The 17,186-nt window shown below is 40.8% G+C and overlaps 1 protein-coding gene across 1 annotated transcript in view; it reads right to left on the bottom strand.

The window, feature by feature from the left end:
* Positions 1-1,668: 1,668 nt before the first annotated feature.
* The window catches only part of LOC131356305 (B-cell receptor CD22-like), a 43,843-nt gene continuing 28,325 nt past the window's right edge, over positions 1,669-17,186 (bottom strand). The window contains exons 7-11 of the mRNA XM_058395207.1: positions 4,266-4,529; positions 3,247-3,519; positions 2,792-3,127; positions 2,177-2,440; positions 1,669-1,823 (exon numbers count right to left, since the gene is read on the bottom strand). Coding sequence (XP_058251190.1) covers positions 1,669-1,823; positions 2,177-2,440; positions 2,792-3,127; positions 3,247-3,519; positions 4,266-4,529 — 1,292 coding nt within the window. The remainder of the gene's footprint in view (positions 1,824-2,176; positions 2,441-2,791; positions 3,128-3,246; positions 3,520-4,265; positions 4,530-17,186) is intronic.

The raw sequence follows: 17,186 nt of genomic DNA on the forward strand, positions 1-17,186 counted from the left end.
ACCTACAAAGCCAAGAATGGACCAGCACCATCTTACCTCAAAGATCTTATTACTTCTCACACTGCACCTCACTGTAAATAAACATCCTTGCTCTGATATTCTATTGCAGTTCAGTCATCATTCTTGTACAGAGAGCCTTCACCAACATAACATATCTGTCACTCCTCTACAAAGGTGTAGCAAAGGGCTGTGTCAAAGTCTGGTCTTAAGTATACTGCTGGACAGGTTCAGGAAATCCAGGTTCATCATCCTGGAGAAGTCTGTAATTTGTTCTCCTGCTATCACTGTGTGCACCACTGCTGCCCTCTGCTGGCTGCTGTCGGTGTAGCATGGTCTCAGAGTAACAAACAGGATTAAATGTTAATTAATACAGTAAAATATACAAGAAACTATTTTCATGTTACAGTTTTCCCCTTGAAGAAGTGTGTGATGTTCTTCACTGCAGACACCTAGCAACAATTCACCCCAGTTCTGTAGACCGTGTTAGTGCTCATATACAACACTGATTTAGGTCTAAGCTTGATTTACAAACCTCTAACCCTGACTGTCTTACTCCCTCTGCCAGGACTGGGAAGAAATGCACTTATGATGATGTTGTCTAGCAGAGTTTTACACTGAAACCATGTACTTCACTTCATAAGTAGCTTTTGATTGGCTGTAATGTTGATTTCCTGATTGGTTTTCAGTGTTGTGTTAGTCCTGTACATCAGTGTACCAGTGTGTAGACATGCAGAAAGAGTAATAACACTTCTGTTTGATTCCTCATTTACTCCTGACCTTTACTGCACTGAGATCCTCTACTGACACTGAATAATACTGCAGGATCGAGTTATCTGATAAAACTTTATTAATCCCACGGAGGAAATTCCAATGTTACAGCAGGAGACAAGAAACATTATGAGACAATGAAAAGACAACAATATAGCAGCAGTGAACTGATAATGATGTATTTATTTAATTGATCAAACAATTCATCCATAAATCTCCTCAAATAACTACAATTAAAGTTCACACAGCTGAAAAGTCAAACAAAACTACCGTAACATCAAAATCTAACTAAATTTTAAGTCTACTCGTTATTTAACTAGAGAAAATTGCATAAAGAAATAGAAAAAAACATTGTAGTACAAATACAGTAGACAATTAATTTGCTTTTATATTGCATACATATTAAGCTGATTTTTAAAAAAAAAAACTTGAACTGTTTGAGCCAATAGATACAAATTGTTTAGATTCACACATGATCACTTTCACCTCATGAGGAGGTTTACAGGCTTTAGCTAAACAAATCCATTCAGAACAGTGAGGGTGTCTATAAGATGCTGAGAAAATAACAGCAGGACACTAAAATGAGAAATCAGTATTATTTTCAAATCCACACAAAGCCATGAAGAAAGAAATTCTGAAATTATTTTTTAATAAATATATTCTCTTTTTATAGATGAACTTTGCTCACTCCTCTATGACTGCATTCTCAATTCTTCATCAGTGTGAGCTGTTAAAGAAATGTAAAAAGTCATCTCTTTCATTTCAAAATTTATTCCAGGTTTTTATGGCAGAAAAGAAACCAAACTGCATTTGATATTGTCCTGAATACAGTAGATTTTTGCTTTTAAAATGAGAAGAGTGAGTCAAATGCTTTTCAGATGCTTAAAGTCATGATGCTCGTTATGTGAAGTGTCGAGACGTACTGAAAGAGTTTTTTCCTCGAGCTCTGTAACATATGAGCAGCAGAATGATGGTCACCAGCAGATACGGAGAGACCGTCACCACACTACAGATCAGCATGAGCACTGAGAATGGAGCTTCTACACCTGATGGACCTGAAGCAGAATAAAATAATAATTATTATAATGTTTTATTCATGCTGAACTGTTTGAATGTTTATATATGAACATGAGTAGCACACAACAGCAATCAACATTCAAAATGCTGAGTCACATCTCTTATTGATTATTTATTGGTAACTCTGCGTATGTATTCAGCCTGGAAGGAAACACAGGCATCCTTACTCAGAATTATAGAAATCACAGGTAATGTATAGAGGGGAAAAAACTATTGTCTTTGTCATCCTGAACAATTATTTCCAGTTGGATTTCTAAATAATCTGTAATGAATAATTTTTCTTTTCCTTTAACATTAAACACACTACATGAAGACTCACCATGCACTGTGATGTGGACAGGATTACTGTTTTCTCCAGATTCAGACTCACACCAGTAAACTCCAGTGTAGGATGTGGAGAGGAAGCTGATGTTACATGTAGATCCTGTAACTGATCCCCAGTGTGAACAATCTAACACTCTCTCACTGTGTGTGTATCGTCTCACTGTCCATCCAGTAGAGTTACTCTGGTCCTCACAGCTCAGTGAGAGAGAGTCTTTAGTAAAGTGTTGAGTTCTGCTGGGATTGATGATCAGAGAGACTGGAGGAGATTCACCTTAAATGAAGAATAAATGACTGTATTTAATTTAGAGCAAAATATTGTTTTATTATGCCACAGGATTGTTCTGATTAGACAATTAGAGCAGTGCATTGGCTTACAGTAAAATACCAAAAAACGCAAGGCCCAGTAGGATACCATGACATCATCTGTACTAGAATAATTACACTATGAATAGCAGTGGAGACATCACACAATACAGGGGAACACAAGGACATAATCCTCGGCCAGCATTCCTCTGACTCTTTAACTGCCTTATACATATGAATAAATAAATGCTGCATTAATCTGATCTTACATTCACACTTTTCTATTCTACACTTCAACACAACAGTTAATTTTCCTCACCAGTGATCCATAGTGGCTGTGGATTGCTGTACTGTGAGTGAAGGGCTGGTTCTCCTCTCTCTCCTCTGCACATATAAACTCCTGTGTGTTTAAGAGCAGCAGGACTGAGAGTGTATTTGCCTCCAGATCCTCTGCTGCTGTCTGAGAGGAGCTCCACATACACGCTATAGCCACCATTATTATTTATTCCAGTTAAGCCGTCTCTGTAGGGAACAACTGTGTACCAGCTGAATGTCCAGTCTGTAGAGGAGTCTGTAACCTCACAGCTTAGAGTCACTGAGTCTCCTTCAGTCAGCCAGCTCTGTGGAGATACACTCAGTACTGCCTGTGGTCTCTCTGTTACACAGGAAATACAAAACAATGTCTTTTCTAGGTTCATTTAATACACAGTAAGAAGCTTTTCATGAATGTCTAACTGCACATTTTCATGTCTCCAGAAATCCTCACACACTCACCTGATACAGTCAGTGTAACAGCATCACTGGAGTGTGAGGAGCGTGAACCTCCTCTCTCTGTTCCTCTACAGGTGTATTTACCTGTGTGGGTCACTTCAACACCACTGATTCTGTACACCTGTCCACTACTGACAGGACTGTGTGAAGCATCTTTATACCAGCTGTACTGCCAGCTAGAGACACTTTCATCCTGTATGTCACATCTCAGAGTGACGGTCTCTCCACTCAACACCTGATTATCAGGATTTATGGATGCCACTGGTTTAGGTCTTGCTGTAAAATAATAGAGCATCTAAATTGTTATGATGAATGTGTCATCATGGTGTATAAAACCACACAACACAACATCTAGATCCAATTAAACACTACTAGACAGTGTAGGATTCATAAAGTTAACTGAAATGAAAAATTATAATTAAGAATACAGCATGGGGCAGGTTTTGCGTAAAATTCTATTTTATTAATTACAGTAAATTTCTGCTTAACCCTTAAGACTTTACAACAGTTTGTGGAGATAAGAAGTTATTATTCTATTCAATATAGTATGTTGGGTTTAGACTGTAATAAAATGAGAATTTATTTAGAAACAAAAACACCACTAAATCATTTCTAAATGTATGTGTAGAGTCTGGTGGGGATGTGTCACAAATTCCTGTGACAGTTCTCACATTATAAGTCTTTTCCCCCCTAAGCTACCTTTTTCACACACTCTTTCAATAAATACATAAAAAATGCAGCTTTCATGTTACAGTAGAACTGCAAAACATAAACTCCTTTGTCCTGAAGAGTTTTACATGTCAGAAAACAGAAAGTTAAAGCTTTACCTCAGTTTTTTTATTTGTTAATGAAAATGTTTAGCATTGGATCTCACCAGCAACAAATGACAAATACTTTTAAACATATATATTTCACAATTATTTTAAACATTCTGGAATAACAAGGAATTACATTAATTAAGCAATATTTTTTATTACCCCTTCTAACACATGAAATGAAAAGAGGAGAAAATGATGACATACCTCTCACTGTAATATTGACAGGATCACTGAACTCTGTGTAATAGTTTCTCCTGAATGCTCGACACTTGTACTCTGTTTCTCCTGCATTAACGACTGTCACTTTAAGTGTGTTCTCTTGTTCACTGTACTGATTCTGTAACTGATTACTTTTGCGCCAGTAAAACCTCCATCCAGTCTCCTGCTGCAGCTCACAGCTCAGAGTGACGGTGTCTCCAGTGTAGACGGAGCTCTGAGGATTCACTCTCACAGTCGGTTTGGGTTTTGCTGTTGGTATGAAATGATGAAGGAGTCAGAGCTGCTTTTCACTTTACAACATAAGCAGTAGATTCACTGTCACTGTGTCTTACAGAGAAGATCAGGAGGTCACACTCAAGATACATTAGACAGCATCTGTCAACATATGGCTTATATCCAAAGGACAGTGAAAGGATCATGTATAACTAAATTCATTCATAGATAGCCTACACAGACAAATAATTAAGCAAGCAAGCAAGAAAGCAAGAAAGCAAGCAAGAAAGCAAGAAAGCAAGAAAGCAAGCAAGAAAGCAAGAAAGCAAGAAAGAAAGCAAGAAAGAAAGAAAGAAAGAAAGAAAGAAAGAATATTTGCATGTTCTTAGATTATTATTAGGTTATTTTATGAATCCTGCTCAAATCCTGAACAACCATCTGAATATGTCTGTAATGAAAAAAGAAAAAAAAAACTTCATACATTAAAGCCATGACTTTTTCCAGAATCTAGAGGCAATCTGTAGCTGAACATAATCTAGACTTTCCTTTCCTTTATTACTTTCAACATTTTAATTTCAGTCCAAGAAGGAGGATCGTGAATGTATGATCAGCCTGGCTTTTTAGTGAAGATTAAATGTGTTTGTATTCATATCAGTTCAAGTACATTAAGTACAATTATATAAAATTATACTATATATCAAATCTGACATGTGATACTCCTGTGCATTAACACTGGGAGGAGTCCTTACACATTTTATACAGATGACAGCAAAGAAATACAAAGATATTAATAACTAGAAATATATCCAACAGAACAGAAGTGAATCAGGGATTATTTCCCCAGCAGTGTTAGTGTGAACAGACATCAGTCAAGTGAAGAGATAATGATAATAAAGATAATGAGACTTGTATATAAATGCTGTGAGGGATTTCTACCTCAGGTGATGAGACAGAGACTGATGTGGATGATCCTGATAATCCAGATCGCTCAAAAATACAACATTCTCAGATAAAACCTTATAATTCCATTGCCTTGAATTATTATTACATTACTTTCTAGGAAAATCTGAACACATAATGTTAACATCGTAAATAAAAAAATAAAAACACGCACAGACTCACCTGATACAGTCAGTGTAACAGCATCACTGATCTCTGAGATCTGAGAGTCTCTCCCCTTTATACTGCAGGTGTAGGTACCACTGTCAGAGACTTTAACAGACCAGAAACTAAACTCCTTCTGTGTGTCATCTGTGTAGAAAACATCCCCCCCCTCTGAGAGTACTTTATTATTTTTCTTCCAGCTGTAAGTCCACTGAGTGTCTCCTCCTCCCTGTATGTCACATCTGAGAGTAACACTCTCTCCAATGAACACATGTGTATCAGGCGTTATGGACACCACAGCTTTAGGACTCCCTATAAAACATTCTGTTATTAATAAACCTTACATAAAGTCATTCCCAAGTCTACACTACTAATATCATGTTTAGAGTGAGTATGAGTACATGTTTTTGTTACTTGTTGATACTGATATGTGTAACCTGCTTAATATTAAGAAATCAGGGGCATCATGGAGCATTTTATTTAGCACTAGTTATTTCAGTTGCTCTCTTGTGCTGCTGTCATTAAACTTGTGCTGTTTTATATTTAATATTTAAAAGCATTTGAGGCAGCGTAAAACTATTTGTTCACATCTGATGTTTTGTTTTTCTAATGTTATATTATATTATGACACTATTTTTCTTTCTGAAAGGTTTCACTGATGTGTATGTTTTAATTTAATTTTTTTATGCAAATTCCTTTGGTTAAAGCTATAAAAAATGCATTAATATACTAGGAACAAATTGTGCACACTTTCGTAGCCCCAAAACCAATTATCTATGCAGAGAAAATAAAGGATAAACTATATATAAATCACCTTCAGCCTGGGCCACTGGTATAAGTGAAATCAGCACTAAAAAGGGAACAGAAACAGGATGTAAATATGGAAAATATTCAATAATGAACGCATCACATTTTAGACACACAGAACACACAAGATTAAATCTTATTCAGGAAATCTAAACTACCATCTGTGGGAAATACATTTCATCCTCTCTTAATAATAAACAAAAAAAACTACAATAAAGAGGATTATTACACTAATGTTCTTAAATAACATTTTGTGCTTTGGGGTGTGTGTGGTGTGTGTAGTGAGTGAGTGTGTGTGTGTGTGTGTGTGTGTGTGTGTCAGAGATGAACTGTTTCTCAAAAAAAGGAGAAATACTAATTAATAAAAACATCGGGTCTTACACTCACCTGCAAACAGCCCAGACCACCCACCACCCAGACACCAGCAACCCACACTCTGACACCTGAGTCCAACACTGCAACAACCTCAGAACCACAGACAACACAAAAAAGACCCCAGAACACCCACAAGAGCAAGAAAATACACCCAAATATGTAGACGTGTTCATTTTCATTTATTCAAACGGCAAGTTAATCAATGAAAAGCAGTTTCTTCCTAGCCATAATACATTAAAAATTTGGTCGCAAAAAACTGACAATGCCTTACAACTAAACAAGGAAAATCTGGGTAAACCCAGCCAGATCCTCATTCATGTGGAGATGAATGACCTGAGCACACAAGAGCGAATGGCAGAATCAGGACATGGGAGGCCATGAAAACAACACACACCTCCCCAACACCAAAAATAGATACGTCCACGATCATACCCAGTACAGACTTCTATCCTAGGACCATACAAAGAGTGAATACAGACATTTCATGTGGATGTGCTGGAATGCCAAATAACCTACATAACCAATATTTACCTGGCATAGGTAAAAAAACACCCAATATTTACCTGGCACAGGTAACAAAACACCCAATATTTACCTGGAACATCACCCCACACTGGATCTTCACTAGCTCCATGACCACCTCTCTAAAGACAGGGTTCATTTGTTTAGTAAAACCCTTAAAATATTTGCTCAGGGCTGATCCTATGGCAGTTTTCCAAAGACAACCATAAATGTCCCCCATCCCTCAACCACTTAGATGCTTTTTGTCAGAACCGATACAAATCAATGCTTCTCCACACTCAGCTGAGCTAAACAATACATCCTCCACTCAAAACCCACATCCTATACCCCTGCATTAACACTGGACCCCTGCACCTACAGACTGGACCTCCACACCTTTCACACTACCACCATCTGCCTACACTGCAGCCTTGTTGTTCCTTGACCCCTATTTCCAGGGAACAAAAGCAGCAAAAACACTGAAGAACAACTGAAGCAGCTCCAGAAACGAGCATCAGCAACTCTGTCTCCCTCTCTGTGTCTATATATATAAATATAGGCTTTTTGGTGAAATTCATGGGAAATGTAAAAAGTTCATGCTACAGTGATATTAGATCATGAAAGTAGGGCACTTAACTAGAAGCATGCAATGGTGATTTCCTCATCTCAAACAATTTATTGAAACAAAAGCCAACAACAGTGGAGGGTATACCACAACAAAAAATGTCAATGTCTCAATAATTTGTCATGTGCCCTTGACCATTAATTACAGCTTGACAACGATGTCTCATGCTGTTCACGAGTCGACTTATTGTCTGCTGAGGCATGGCATTCCACTCTTCTTGAAGGGCGGCCCTCAGGTCATTGAGGTTCTGGGGTGCAGGGTTATGAGCCTCTACATGGCGACTCAGCTGATCCCATAGGTTTTCTATGGGATTCAGGTCTGGAGAAAGTGCAGGCCACTCCATCTGAGGTACCCCAGCCTCCAGCAGCCGTTCCCTAATGATGCGACCTCGATGAGCTGGAGCATTGTCATCCATGAAGATGAAATTAGGCCTGTGTTGTTCATGCAGGTGCACAATGACTGGATTAATGATGATGTTTCAAATGGTCTGACGTGACACTTGGGTGACTCTCTCCTCCCTTAAATGTGCCTGGAGTTGAGTGGCATTTATCATCCGGTTCCTCAGGGCACTGTTCACAATGAAGCAGCCATCAACATGGGATGTGGCCGAAGGACATCCACTTCTATGCCTTTCTGTGACTCTTCCAGTCTCTCTGTATCTCTGTCACAACCTGCTGATGACACTCTGTGACTCTCTAAGCTCAGTGGCCACTTCCCTCTGAGAACATCCTGTTTAAAGCCTCGCAATGGTGAGGTACTGTTGATCAGTTGTTAGGTGTCGTCTTGGTCTCATGATGTGAAAATGTCAACAGCATGATGAAGAGGACTGTTTAAATACCAATTCTAACTGAACCAGAAAATGTATTGGTCAATTCATGGATCAAACACCAGTTGTGAATTTTGCCATTAAGCACCTTGTTAGAGAACAGCAAGTTATGCAAAAAAGTACTGAAACACTGAACAGTTGGACATGTGTATTGAAAAGTGTAGAGAAGGTCAAAATAAGTTCACCTGTAAAGGTTATAGTGCATTTTAGGTGCATCCTGAAATTTCACCTGAAAGTCAAATATAACTATAAAAGTATCTTTTTGTGAGTACAGTATATATACACCAACCAGGCATAACATTATGATCACCTGCTTAATATTATGTTGGTCTCCCTTTTGTTGCCAAAACAGCATGAGGGTGTGCTGTGGTATCTGGCTCCAATATGTTAGTAGTAGATCCTTTAAGTCCTGCAATTTACGAGGTGAGGCCTCCATAAATCAGATTTGTTTCTCCAGCACCTCCCACAGATGTTCAATTGGATCGAGATATGGGGAATTTGGAGGCCAAGTCAACACCTCAAACTGGTCGTTATACTCATCAAACCATTCCAGAATCATTTTTGCTTTGTGGCACTGCACATTATCCTGCTGAAAGAGGCCACAAACATCAGGGAATGCCGTTTACACTGAAGGGTTAGATGGTCTGCAACAATGCTTAGGTGGGTGGTACGTGACAGAGTAACATCACATGGATGGTAGAGGTAATGGTTTCCCAGCAGAACATTGCCGACAGCATGGCACTGCCTACGGCCTGCCTTCTTTCCATAGTGCATCCTGGTACCATGTGTTCCAGGTAAGCGATCCACATGCACATGGCCATCCATGTGATGTAAAAGAAAATGGAATTTATGAGACCAGGCCACTGTCTTACAGTTTGTATGCATATATATATATCAAGCTGATATATGCAAGTGATCCCAAAATTTTGAGTGGTAGTATATATACACAGTATCTCACAAAAGTAAGTACACCCCTCACATTTTTGTAAATATTTTATTATATCTTTTCATGTGACAACACTGAAGAAATGACACACTGCTCCAATGTAAAGTAGTGAATGTACAGCCTGTATAACAGTGTAAATTTGCTGTCTTCTCAAAATAACTCAACACACAGCCATTAATATCTAAACCATTGGCAACAAAAGTGAGTATACCCCTAAGTGGAAATGTCCAAATTGGGCCCAATTAGCCATTTACCCTCCCCAGTGTCATGTGACTCGTTGGTGTTACCAGGTCTCAGGTGTGAATGTGGAGCAGGTGTGTTAAATTTGGTGTTATTGCTCTCACACTCTCTCATACTGGTCACTGGAAGTTCAACATGGCGCCTCATGGCAAAGAACACTCTGAGGATCTGAAAAAAGAATTGTTGCTCTACATAAAGATGGCCTAGGCTATAAGAAGATTACCAAGACCCTGAAACTGAGCTGCAGCATGGTGGGAAAGACCATACAGAGGTTTTACAGGACAGGTTCCACTCAGAACAGACCTCGCCGTGGTCCACCAAAGAAGTTGAGTGCACGTGCTCAGTGTCATATCCGGAGGATGTCTTTGGGAAATAGATGTATGAGTGCTGCCAGCATTGCTGCAGAGGTTGAAGGGGTGGGGGGGTCAGTCTGTCAGTGCTCAGACCATACGCCACACACTGCATCAAATTGGTCTGCGTGGCTGTTATCCCAGAAGGAAGCCTCTACTAAAGATGATGCACAAGAAAGCCTGCATACAGTTTGCTGAAGACAAGCAGACTAAGGACATGGATTACTGGAACCATGTCCTGTGGTCCGATGAGACCAAGATAAACGTATTTGGTTCAGATGGTGTCAAGCGTGTGTGGCGGCAACCAGGTGAGGAGTACAAAGACAAGTGTGTCTTGCCTATTGTCAAGCATGGTGGTGGGAGTGTCATGGTCTGGGCCTGCATGAGTGCTGTCGGCACTGGGGAGCTACAGTTCATCGAGGGAACCATGAATGCCAACATGTACTGTGACATACTGAAGCAGAGCATGATCCCCTCCCTTCAGAGACTGGGCCCCGGGGCAGTATTCCAACATGATAACGACCCCAAACACACCTCCAAGATGACCACTGCCTTGCTAAAGAAGCTGAGGGTAAAGGTGATGGACTGGCCAAGCATGTCTCCAGACCTAAACCCTATTGAGCATCTGTGGGGCATCCTCAAATGGAAGGTGGGGGAGTGCAAGGTCTCTAACATCCACCAGCTCTGTGATATCATCATGGAGGAGTGGAAGAGGACTCCAGTGGCAACCTGTGAAGCTCTGGTGAACTCCATGCCCAAGAGGGTTAAGGCAGTTCTGGAAACTAATGGTGGTCGCACAAAAAATTGACACTTTGGACCCAATTTGGACATTTCCACTTAGGGGTGTACTCACTTTTGTTGCCAATGGCTTAGACATTAATGGCTGTGTGTTGAGTTATTGACTGCCATTAGGTATCAGGATGAAATTCTTGGACCCAGTGTCAGACCCTATGCTGGTGCAGTGAGTCCTGGGTTCCTCCTGGTGCATGACAATGCCTCCTGGCGAGAGTATGCAGGCAGTTCCTGGAGGATGAAGGAACTGATTCCAGTGAATGGCCCCCATGCTCTCCCGAATGAAATCCAATAGAACACCTCTGGGACATTTTGTTTTGGTCGATCCGACACCACCTGGTTGCAGCTCAGACTGTCCAGGAGCTCAGAGATGCCCTGGTCCAGATCTGGGAGGAAATACCCCAGGACACCATCCGTTATCTCATTAGGAGCATGCCCTGATGTGGGGGCCATACAAACTACTCAGTACCATTTTCAGTTGCTCTAGTCTGCTGTATCTTTTTGTCACTTTGATTTTCAGGGTGTCTTTGAATTCAGTGCTCTGTATGTTGATAATTTTCATTTTCATTAAACAATGTGGTATCCTTTTGTTCCTAACACATTAAACAGCCCATATCAGTATAGATATCCAGCATGATATTTTCCCCCATTGAGATCTGATGTGTTTTCAAAGTCTTCCTTTAATTTCCTTTAATCTCCATACTATAATGAAGACATCTTTAAGACGATCAAATAAACCACTTTTAGGCCCAGGGAAGTGTGTTGATCTGTGGGGATCTAAATGCTAGGGCTTCAAGTGTCAACACCATGAACTCTGACACCAACCTGCTTGTATTTATTTAGGCTGCTTGTGGTGGTCTAGGAATGCTTTCTTGGCACACAGTTGATCACATTACAGATCAAAATTTTCAAAAATGGATTCAAATGGTAATATCTGGATTGGAAAACTTTTGTCCTTAAAAAAACTCAAACCCATTTTGTCATCAGTTCAAAAGTTAAAAGAGAGTTATTACTTTCTCACATCCTTCTTCACACCTTTTGTGCTTTTTCACAGCAGAATGTGCACCACAACACTAAAATAGGAAATAAACTACATAGTTAACAGTATAATATTCCCAGTAATCGTAATAATATAGTGTTCCTAATAGAGTGGCTAGTGATGGTATGGTCAGAGATCTTATTCTTCAGAATACCACTAATAAAGTTATTTATTGCTTTCCCACGGTTATTTTCACACCTCTTCCATTTTTCTCAACAGAATGTGCACCACAACATGAAAATAGAAATAAACCACAGGGAGCTGCTCTCTGTTCTCAGGCCTCTAACACGTCTCTGCTCTGTGTGCAGTAACAAAAATGGAAATGTAGGTATTATGAAGCATTTTCTCAGTAAGTCTAATTAATGCTAACAGATTTTGTTAAAACCTTTATGTATACAGGAAACACCACCAGAAGATACAGATTCCAACAATACAGACTCATGTACATTTACATTTATAGTGTTTAGCAGACGCCCTTATCTGGAGTGACGTACAAAAGTGCTTTGAGGTCTCTATCAGTGAATACATTCACCACTGGTTCACTAGGTTACAGACTTAGGATAGCATCAGCCTAAAACTCTGTTGGGAGGAATTCAGTTTGTTACTTGTTTCTTGGGTTTTATTTATTTATTTATTTATTTATTTAGTTAGTTAGTTAGTTAGTTAGTTAGTTAGTTAATGGCACATGTCATGTTGAATATTGTGATAATTTTTTTGTGATTGTGTGTGTTTGTCTGAAACCCTAATTGTGTTTTATTTCCCTTCAGAGTTGGAGTGGCCAGCGATGGTGTGTGCCTTTCTGCATGTTGTTGGTGGTGTGTCTGACAGTTGCAGTGCTCACAGTGGTGTGTTGTATGTGTTGTAGTGATGGTGTGCACATAAGTTTGGTCCACTCTGGCTTGGGGAGGCCAGCACCCAATCTGGAGAGGTAATAACCTGATTACCTGTTTTCTTCATTTGAAATGATTTTATCTGCTATCAGAAATAAACACTATTTTATAGTTGACTGTGGTCTGATACCTGACTAATTAGAGCTTAACCTTAGGTCCCCAGTAGTTACTTTAGTTAGCAGCCTAAATTTAGCTAGTATAATATTCCCAGTAATGGTAATAGTATAGTGTTCCTAATTAGGTGTCTTATTTCTTTCCCACAGTTATTTTTCACACCTCCTCCCCCTTTTCACACTTGAAATTGCACCACAAAATGAAAATAGAAAATAAACCACATCCACGAGCTACTCTCTGTTCTCAGGCCTCTAACATCAGGCCTTTATTCAACCCTTTCTGTAAACAGGAAACTCCAACAGAAAAAGACGATCAGACACAGACTCCAACCAAACTTTGTTGTTTACTCTCATTAGATGATTTAATGTGTTTTAAATTTGCTCTGCCTTTACTGTTACCTGTTGAACTATCATAGTTACTGAGAGTAGTTACACATGAAACTAAACCCTTCTCATAACAGATATGGAGACACTGATCCACCTGAGCAGTCATGCTGAAGTACACACAATGTCCTAATCACACAATAAGATCATCACTCAGGACATTCAGACTGCAGATGAACAACTTTATACCCCACTACTCACTCTAATGAAGACACAAAGAGAACATTTACTCACAGAGCATCACAGAGAGTGGACTGAGCTCCATCCTGTCCCTCTAACGACTGACTGACTGACAGAGCAGAGGTGTGAGTTAAAGCTGAGCCACTTTACCACTTCCTGTGTTCTAACAGAGAGAGAGAGGAAGGGGGTGGGGGATAGACATATGTGCATTAATAGCCATACCATTACACAACTTGCTTGATATTGTCTATGTCCCACTTATGCCACCAAAACAGCTCTGACCTGTCAAGGCAAGAACAGGACCTCTGAAGGTGTGCTGTGATATCTGCACAGACAATAGCAGGACATACACTACCAGTCAAAAGTTTGGACACACCTTTTAATTCAATGTTTTTTGTTTAGGGATTTATTTTTGTTTAGGGACCAAAACTTACCTCTGCTGCAAAAGGGAAGTTCATTTCAAGTTACCAGCCTCAGAAATCACCAATTAACAGCACCTCAGATTAGAGCCGTTATGAAGGCTTTACAGAGCATCAGTAGCAGACATATCTCAATATCAACTGTTCAAAGGACATTATTGTGTATTTCGGCCGCCTTCAACATTGTTTTACAATGTAGAAAGAATTAACCATCAGGAAAGACCATGGAATTAGATGTGTCCAAACCTTTGACTGGTAGTGTAGCAAGGTCCACTCCGTTCTGGCGAACATGAGGCATCTATCAGATGTGTGGATCATGTCTATATTACGTCGATCAGTCCAGGACTATATCTGTTTGTCTGCATGATGTGCAAATCAAGTTCAGTATCTGGATTATTTTTCCAAACTTTAAATAGGGTTTGTCCTGCTCACACAGCCACTAGATGGTGCTGTGAGTTTGTCAATGCTGCCGGAAGTGACACGTGCAGGAAATAAATGCATTTAAAAATGCAGGATTTTTTAGTTGCATTGTTTAAGGACAATAAATAAATAAAGAAAGATATTTATTTATATATTTATACATATATAAATAAATATTTATATTTATTAATTTCTTCTCGTCTATATACAATAAAAAATGCTGTTTTAATGGATATCATACTGATGAGTCAGAATGTCAAGGTTTCACAGCGTTTTGGTGATTTTTTTCCTTCATCTTATACTGTATGTGGCCCTTTCACAGCTGTCATGTTTTCTGCTGTTCCATTTTGAGCTCAGTGCTGCGTCATGACTGATGCTATAAGAACGCTTCATTGAGGAAGTTGTGTCTGAAGCTCTGTGTGCACACATGCCAATTTATGGGTTTGGATAGGACACATGACGAAGGGAATACATGCCAACAAGTCCATACAAGCCAAAATAAGGGTATATTTTGTTGTCTGAGTCGGGCTCTGAGGAGCTCCACATAGGTGAGGAGGGGAATTTGTCCATTGATCTGCCAGCGCAGTCAGTGGCATTCAAGGAGCTCCTTGATGTTTTAACGTGAGCTGTCGGTAAGTTAAATTTAAACTGGCCTGAAAAGGAAGTTAGTGCTGTCCTCTCTAAGCTTGATGGCCACTTCCTGAATTCAGGCTGCGCCGGTAGACAGCTACCATTTTTCCCGACCTCTATGCTGAGGTATTGAGGTCCTGGAATGATCCTTATTTGGCACGCCTTTTTTCTCTGGCCTCCTTTAATCATTTGGCCATTGTGGGGCTTGAAAATTATGGCTATGCAGCCATGCCCAGGGTTAAAGAGACACTTGAGAGCTATCTACATCGCTGGCATTGAGGAGGCTGGCGCTCCCTTCTAAGCCATGTAGAGTCACTTCAGCCCTTGTGGGAAAGGCTCACACAGCAGCAGACCAAGGTGGTGCATCCCTGCACACCATGGCAGTTTCGCAGGCCTACCAGGCTGATCTCCTAAAAGAGCTTGACTGTGGTGAGGGATTTAACACTGAGCTACATCAAGCCACAGATCTCGTGCTCCCTGCCATGGAGCAGAAGGCCATTCTATGGCTAAGTTAGTTGCCACAGAGAGGCACCTGTGGCTTAACAGGGATTAAGGACAGAAATAAGTCCTTTCTCCTAGATGCCCCGATTTTGCCTCAGGGCCTGTTCGGCGATGCAGTGAGCATGGTCATTGACTGGCACCAAGAAGTGAATTCCCTAAATGGCGGCTGCATTTAGGGAATTTATCCCTCGCCACAGTGAGCATCCTGAGCCATCTTCCAGCCTCACCTGCCCCCCAAAGCTCACTCAGAGCAGAAAGAAGGGCTAGTCAGTCAGCCCATGCCCTCCTGTCAAAGTCTATGAAGGCCAGCCAGCATCCTCAGGCCCAGGCCCATCAGGCGAGACCTGACCTTAGGTCTGTCATCTCTGCCAAGCGGGCCAAGAAGGAATCCTGATGCCCAAGGCCTGGGGTTCCTAGGAGCAACCTCCCAGTTTCTTCTATATTCTGTCCCAGCACCTCTGGCATTTTGGGGGTTAGTAGGGTCCACCCTCACTCCTTTTTCCTGCATGAATCTATCCCCCGGGTCTGCACCGGCCAGCTCACTGTTTTAGGGTGCTATGTAGTTCAGCACGAGGTTGACACCTCTTTCAGGCAGCCTGGTAGCATGGAAACATCTGCCAGGTGTCTCTCAGTGGGTCCTAGATACCCTAGAGAAAGGGTACAGGATCCAGTTCGCTACCCATCCTCCTCCATTTCAGGGAGTGTTGCCCACTGTCATTGGCAAACATCAAAGCACATTCTTCCAAGAGGAACTTCTCTCTCTTCTCACCAGAATTTTACAGCCTGTATTTTGTCATTCCCAAGAGAGACTGCATCCAATTGTGGACCTGCAGGCTCTGAACTGTGCACTGAAGATGTTCAAGTTCAAGATACTCACACTCAAACTTATCACGTTGCAAATCAGGTCCAAGGACTGGTTTGTGACAATAGACCTCAAAGATGCCTATTTTCAGGTAGGTATTCTGCCAGAACACAGGAAGTTCCTTAGGTTTTCCTTTTACACATTGTTTGCACATTTACAAAGTGCATGGATGCTGCCCTGGCCCCGCTGCATCTCCAAGTATCAGTGTACTGAATTACCTGTATGACAGGATCAACCTTGTCCAGTCGAAGGCCATGGCAGCCAGTCATCAAGATGCTGTGCTTGTTCATCTGAGGTCTCTAGTTCTCTAGGTCTGAGGTCTCTAGTGAGGTCTCTGAGGTCTCAAGTTGAACCCAGAGAAGTGTGTACTTTCTCCTTCTCAAAGAACCACCTACTTGGGGGTAGTTTGGGATTCCACCATGTTGCAAATATGTCTATCTCCTGCTTGGGTGGCTTCCATACTGTCAGCAGTGAAAGTTATTCAGCTAGACCAAGGCACAGGCGAAGAGACCATAAGGCCGAGGCACAGAGAGTGCGCAGCAGCAACCAATATTATCCCTTTGGGTCTGCTTTACAGGAGGCTGTTCCAACCCTGGCTCAGGGGTGTGGGTTTTCATCCCCTCAGTGCCATTAGGGTTACATGCCATGGGCTTTGTACCCTTCTTATGTACCCCACACTAGGGGCGCGT

This window comes from Hemibagrus wyckioides, linkage group LG07, assembly GCF_019097595.1.
Source record: "Hemibagrus wyckioides isolate EC202008001 linkage group LG07, SWU_Hwy_1.0, whole genome shotgun sequence".
Classification (NCBI taxonomy): domain Eukaryota; kingdom Metazoa; phylum Chordata; class Actinopteri; order Siluriformes; family Bagridae; genus Hemibagrus; species Hemibagrus wyckioides.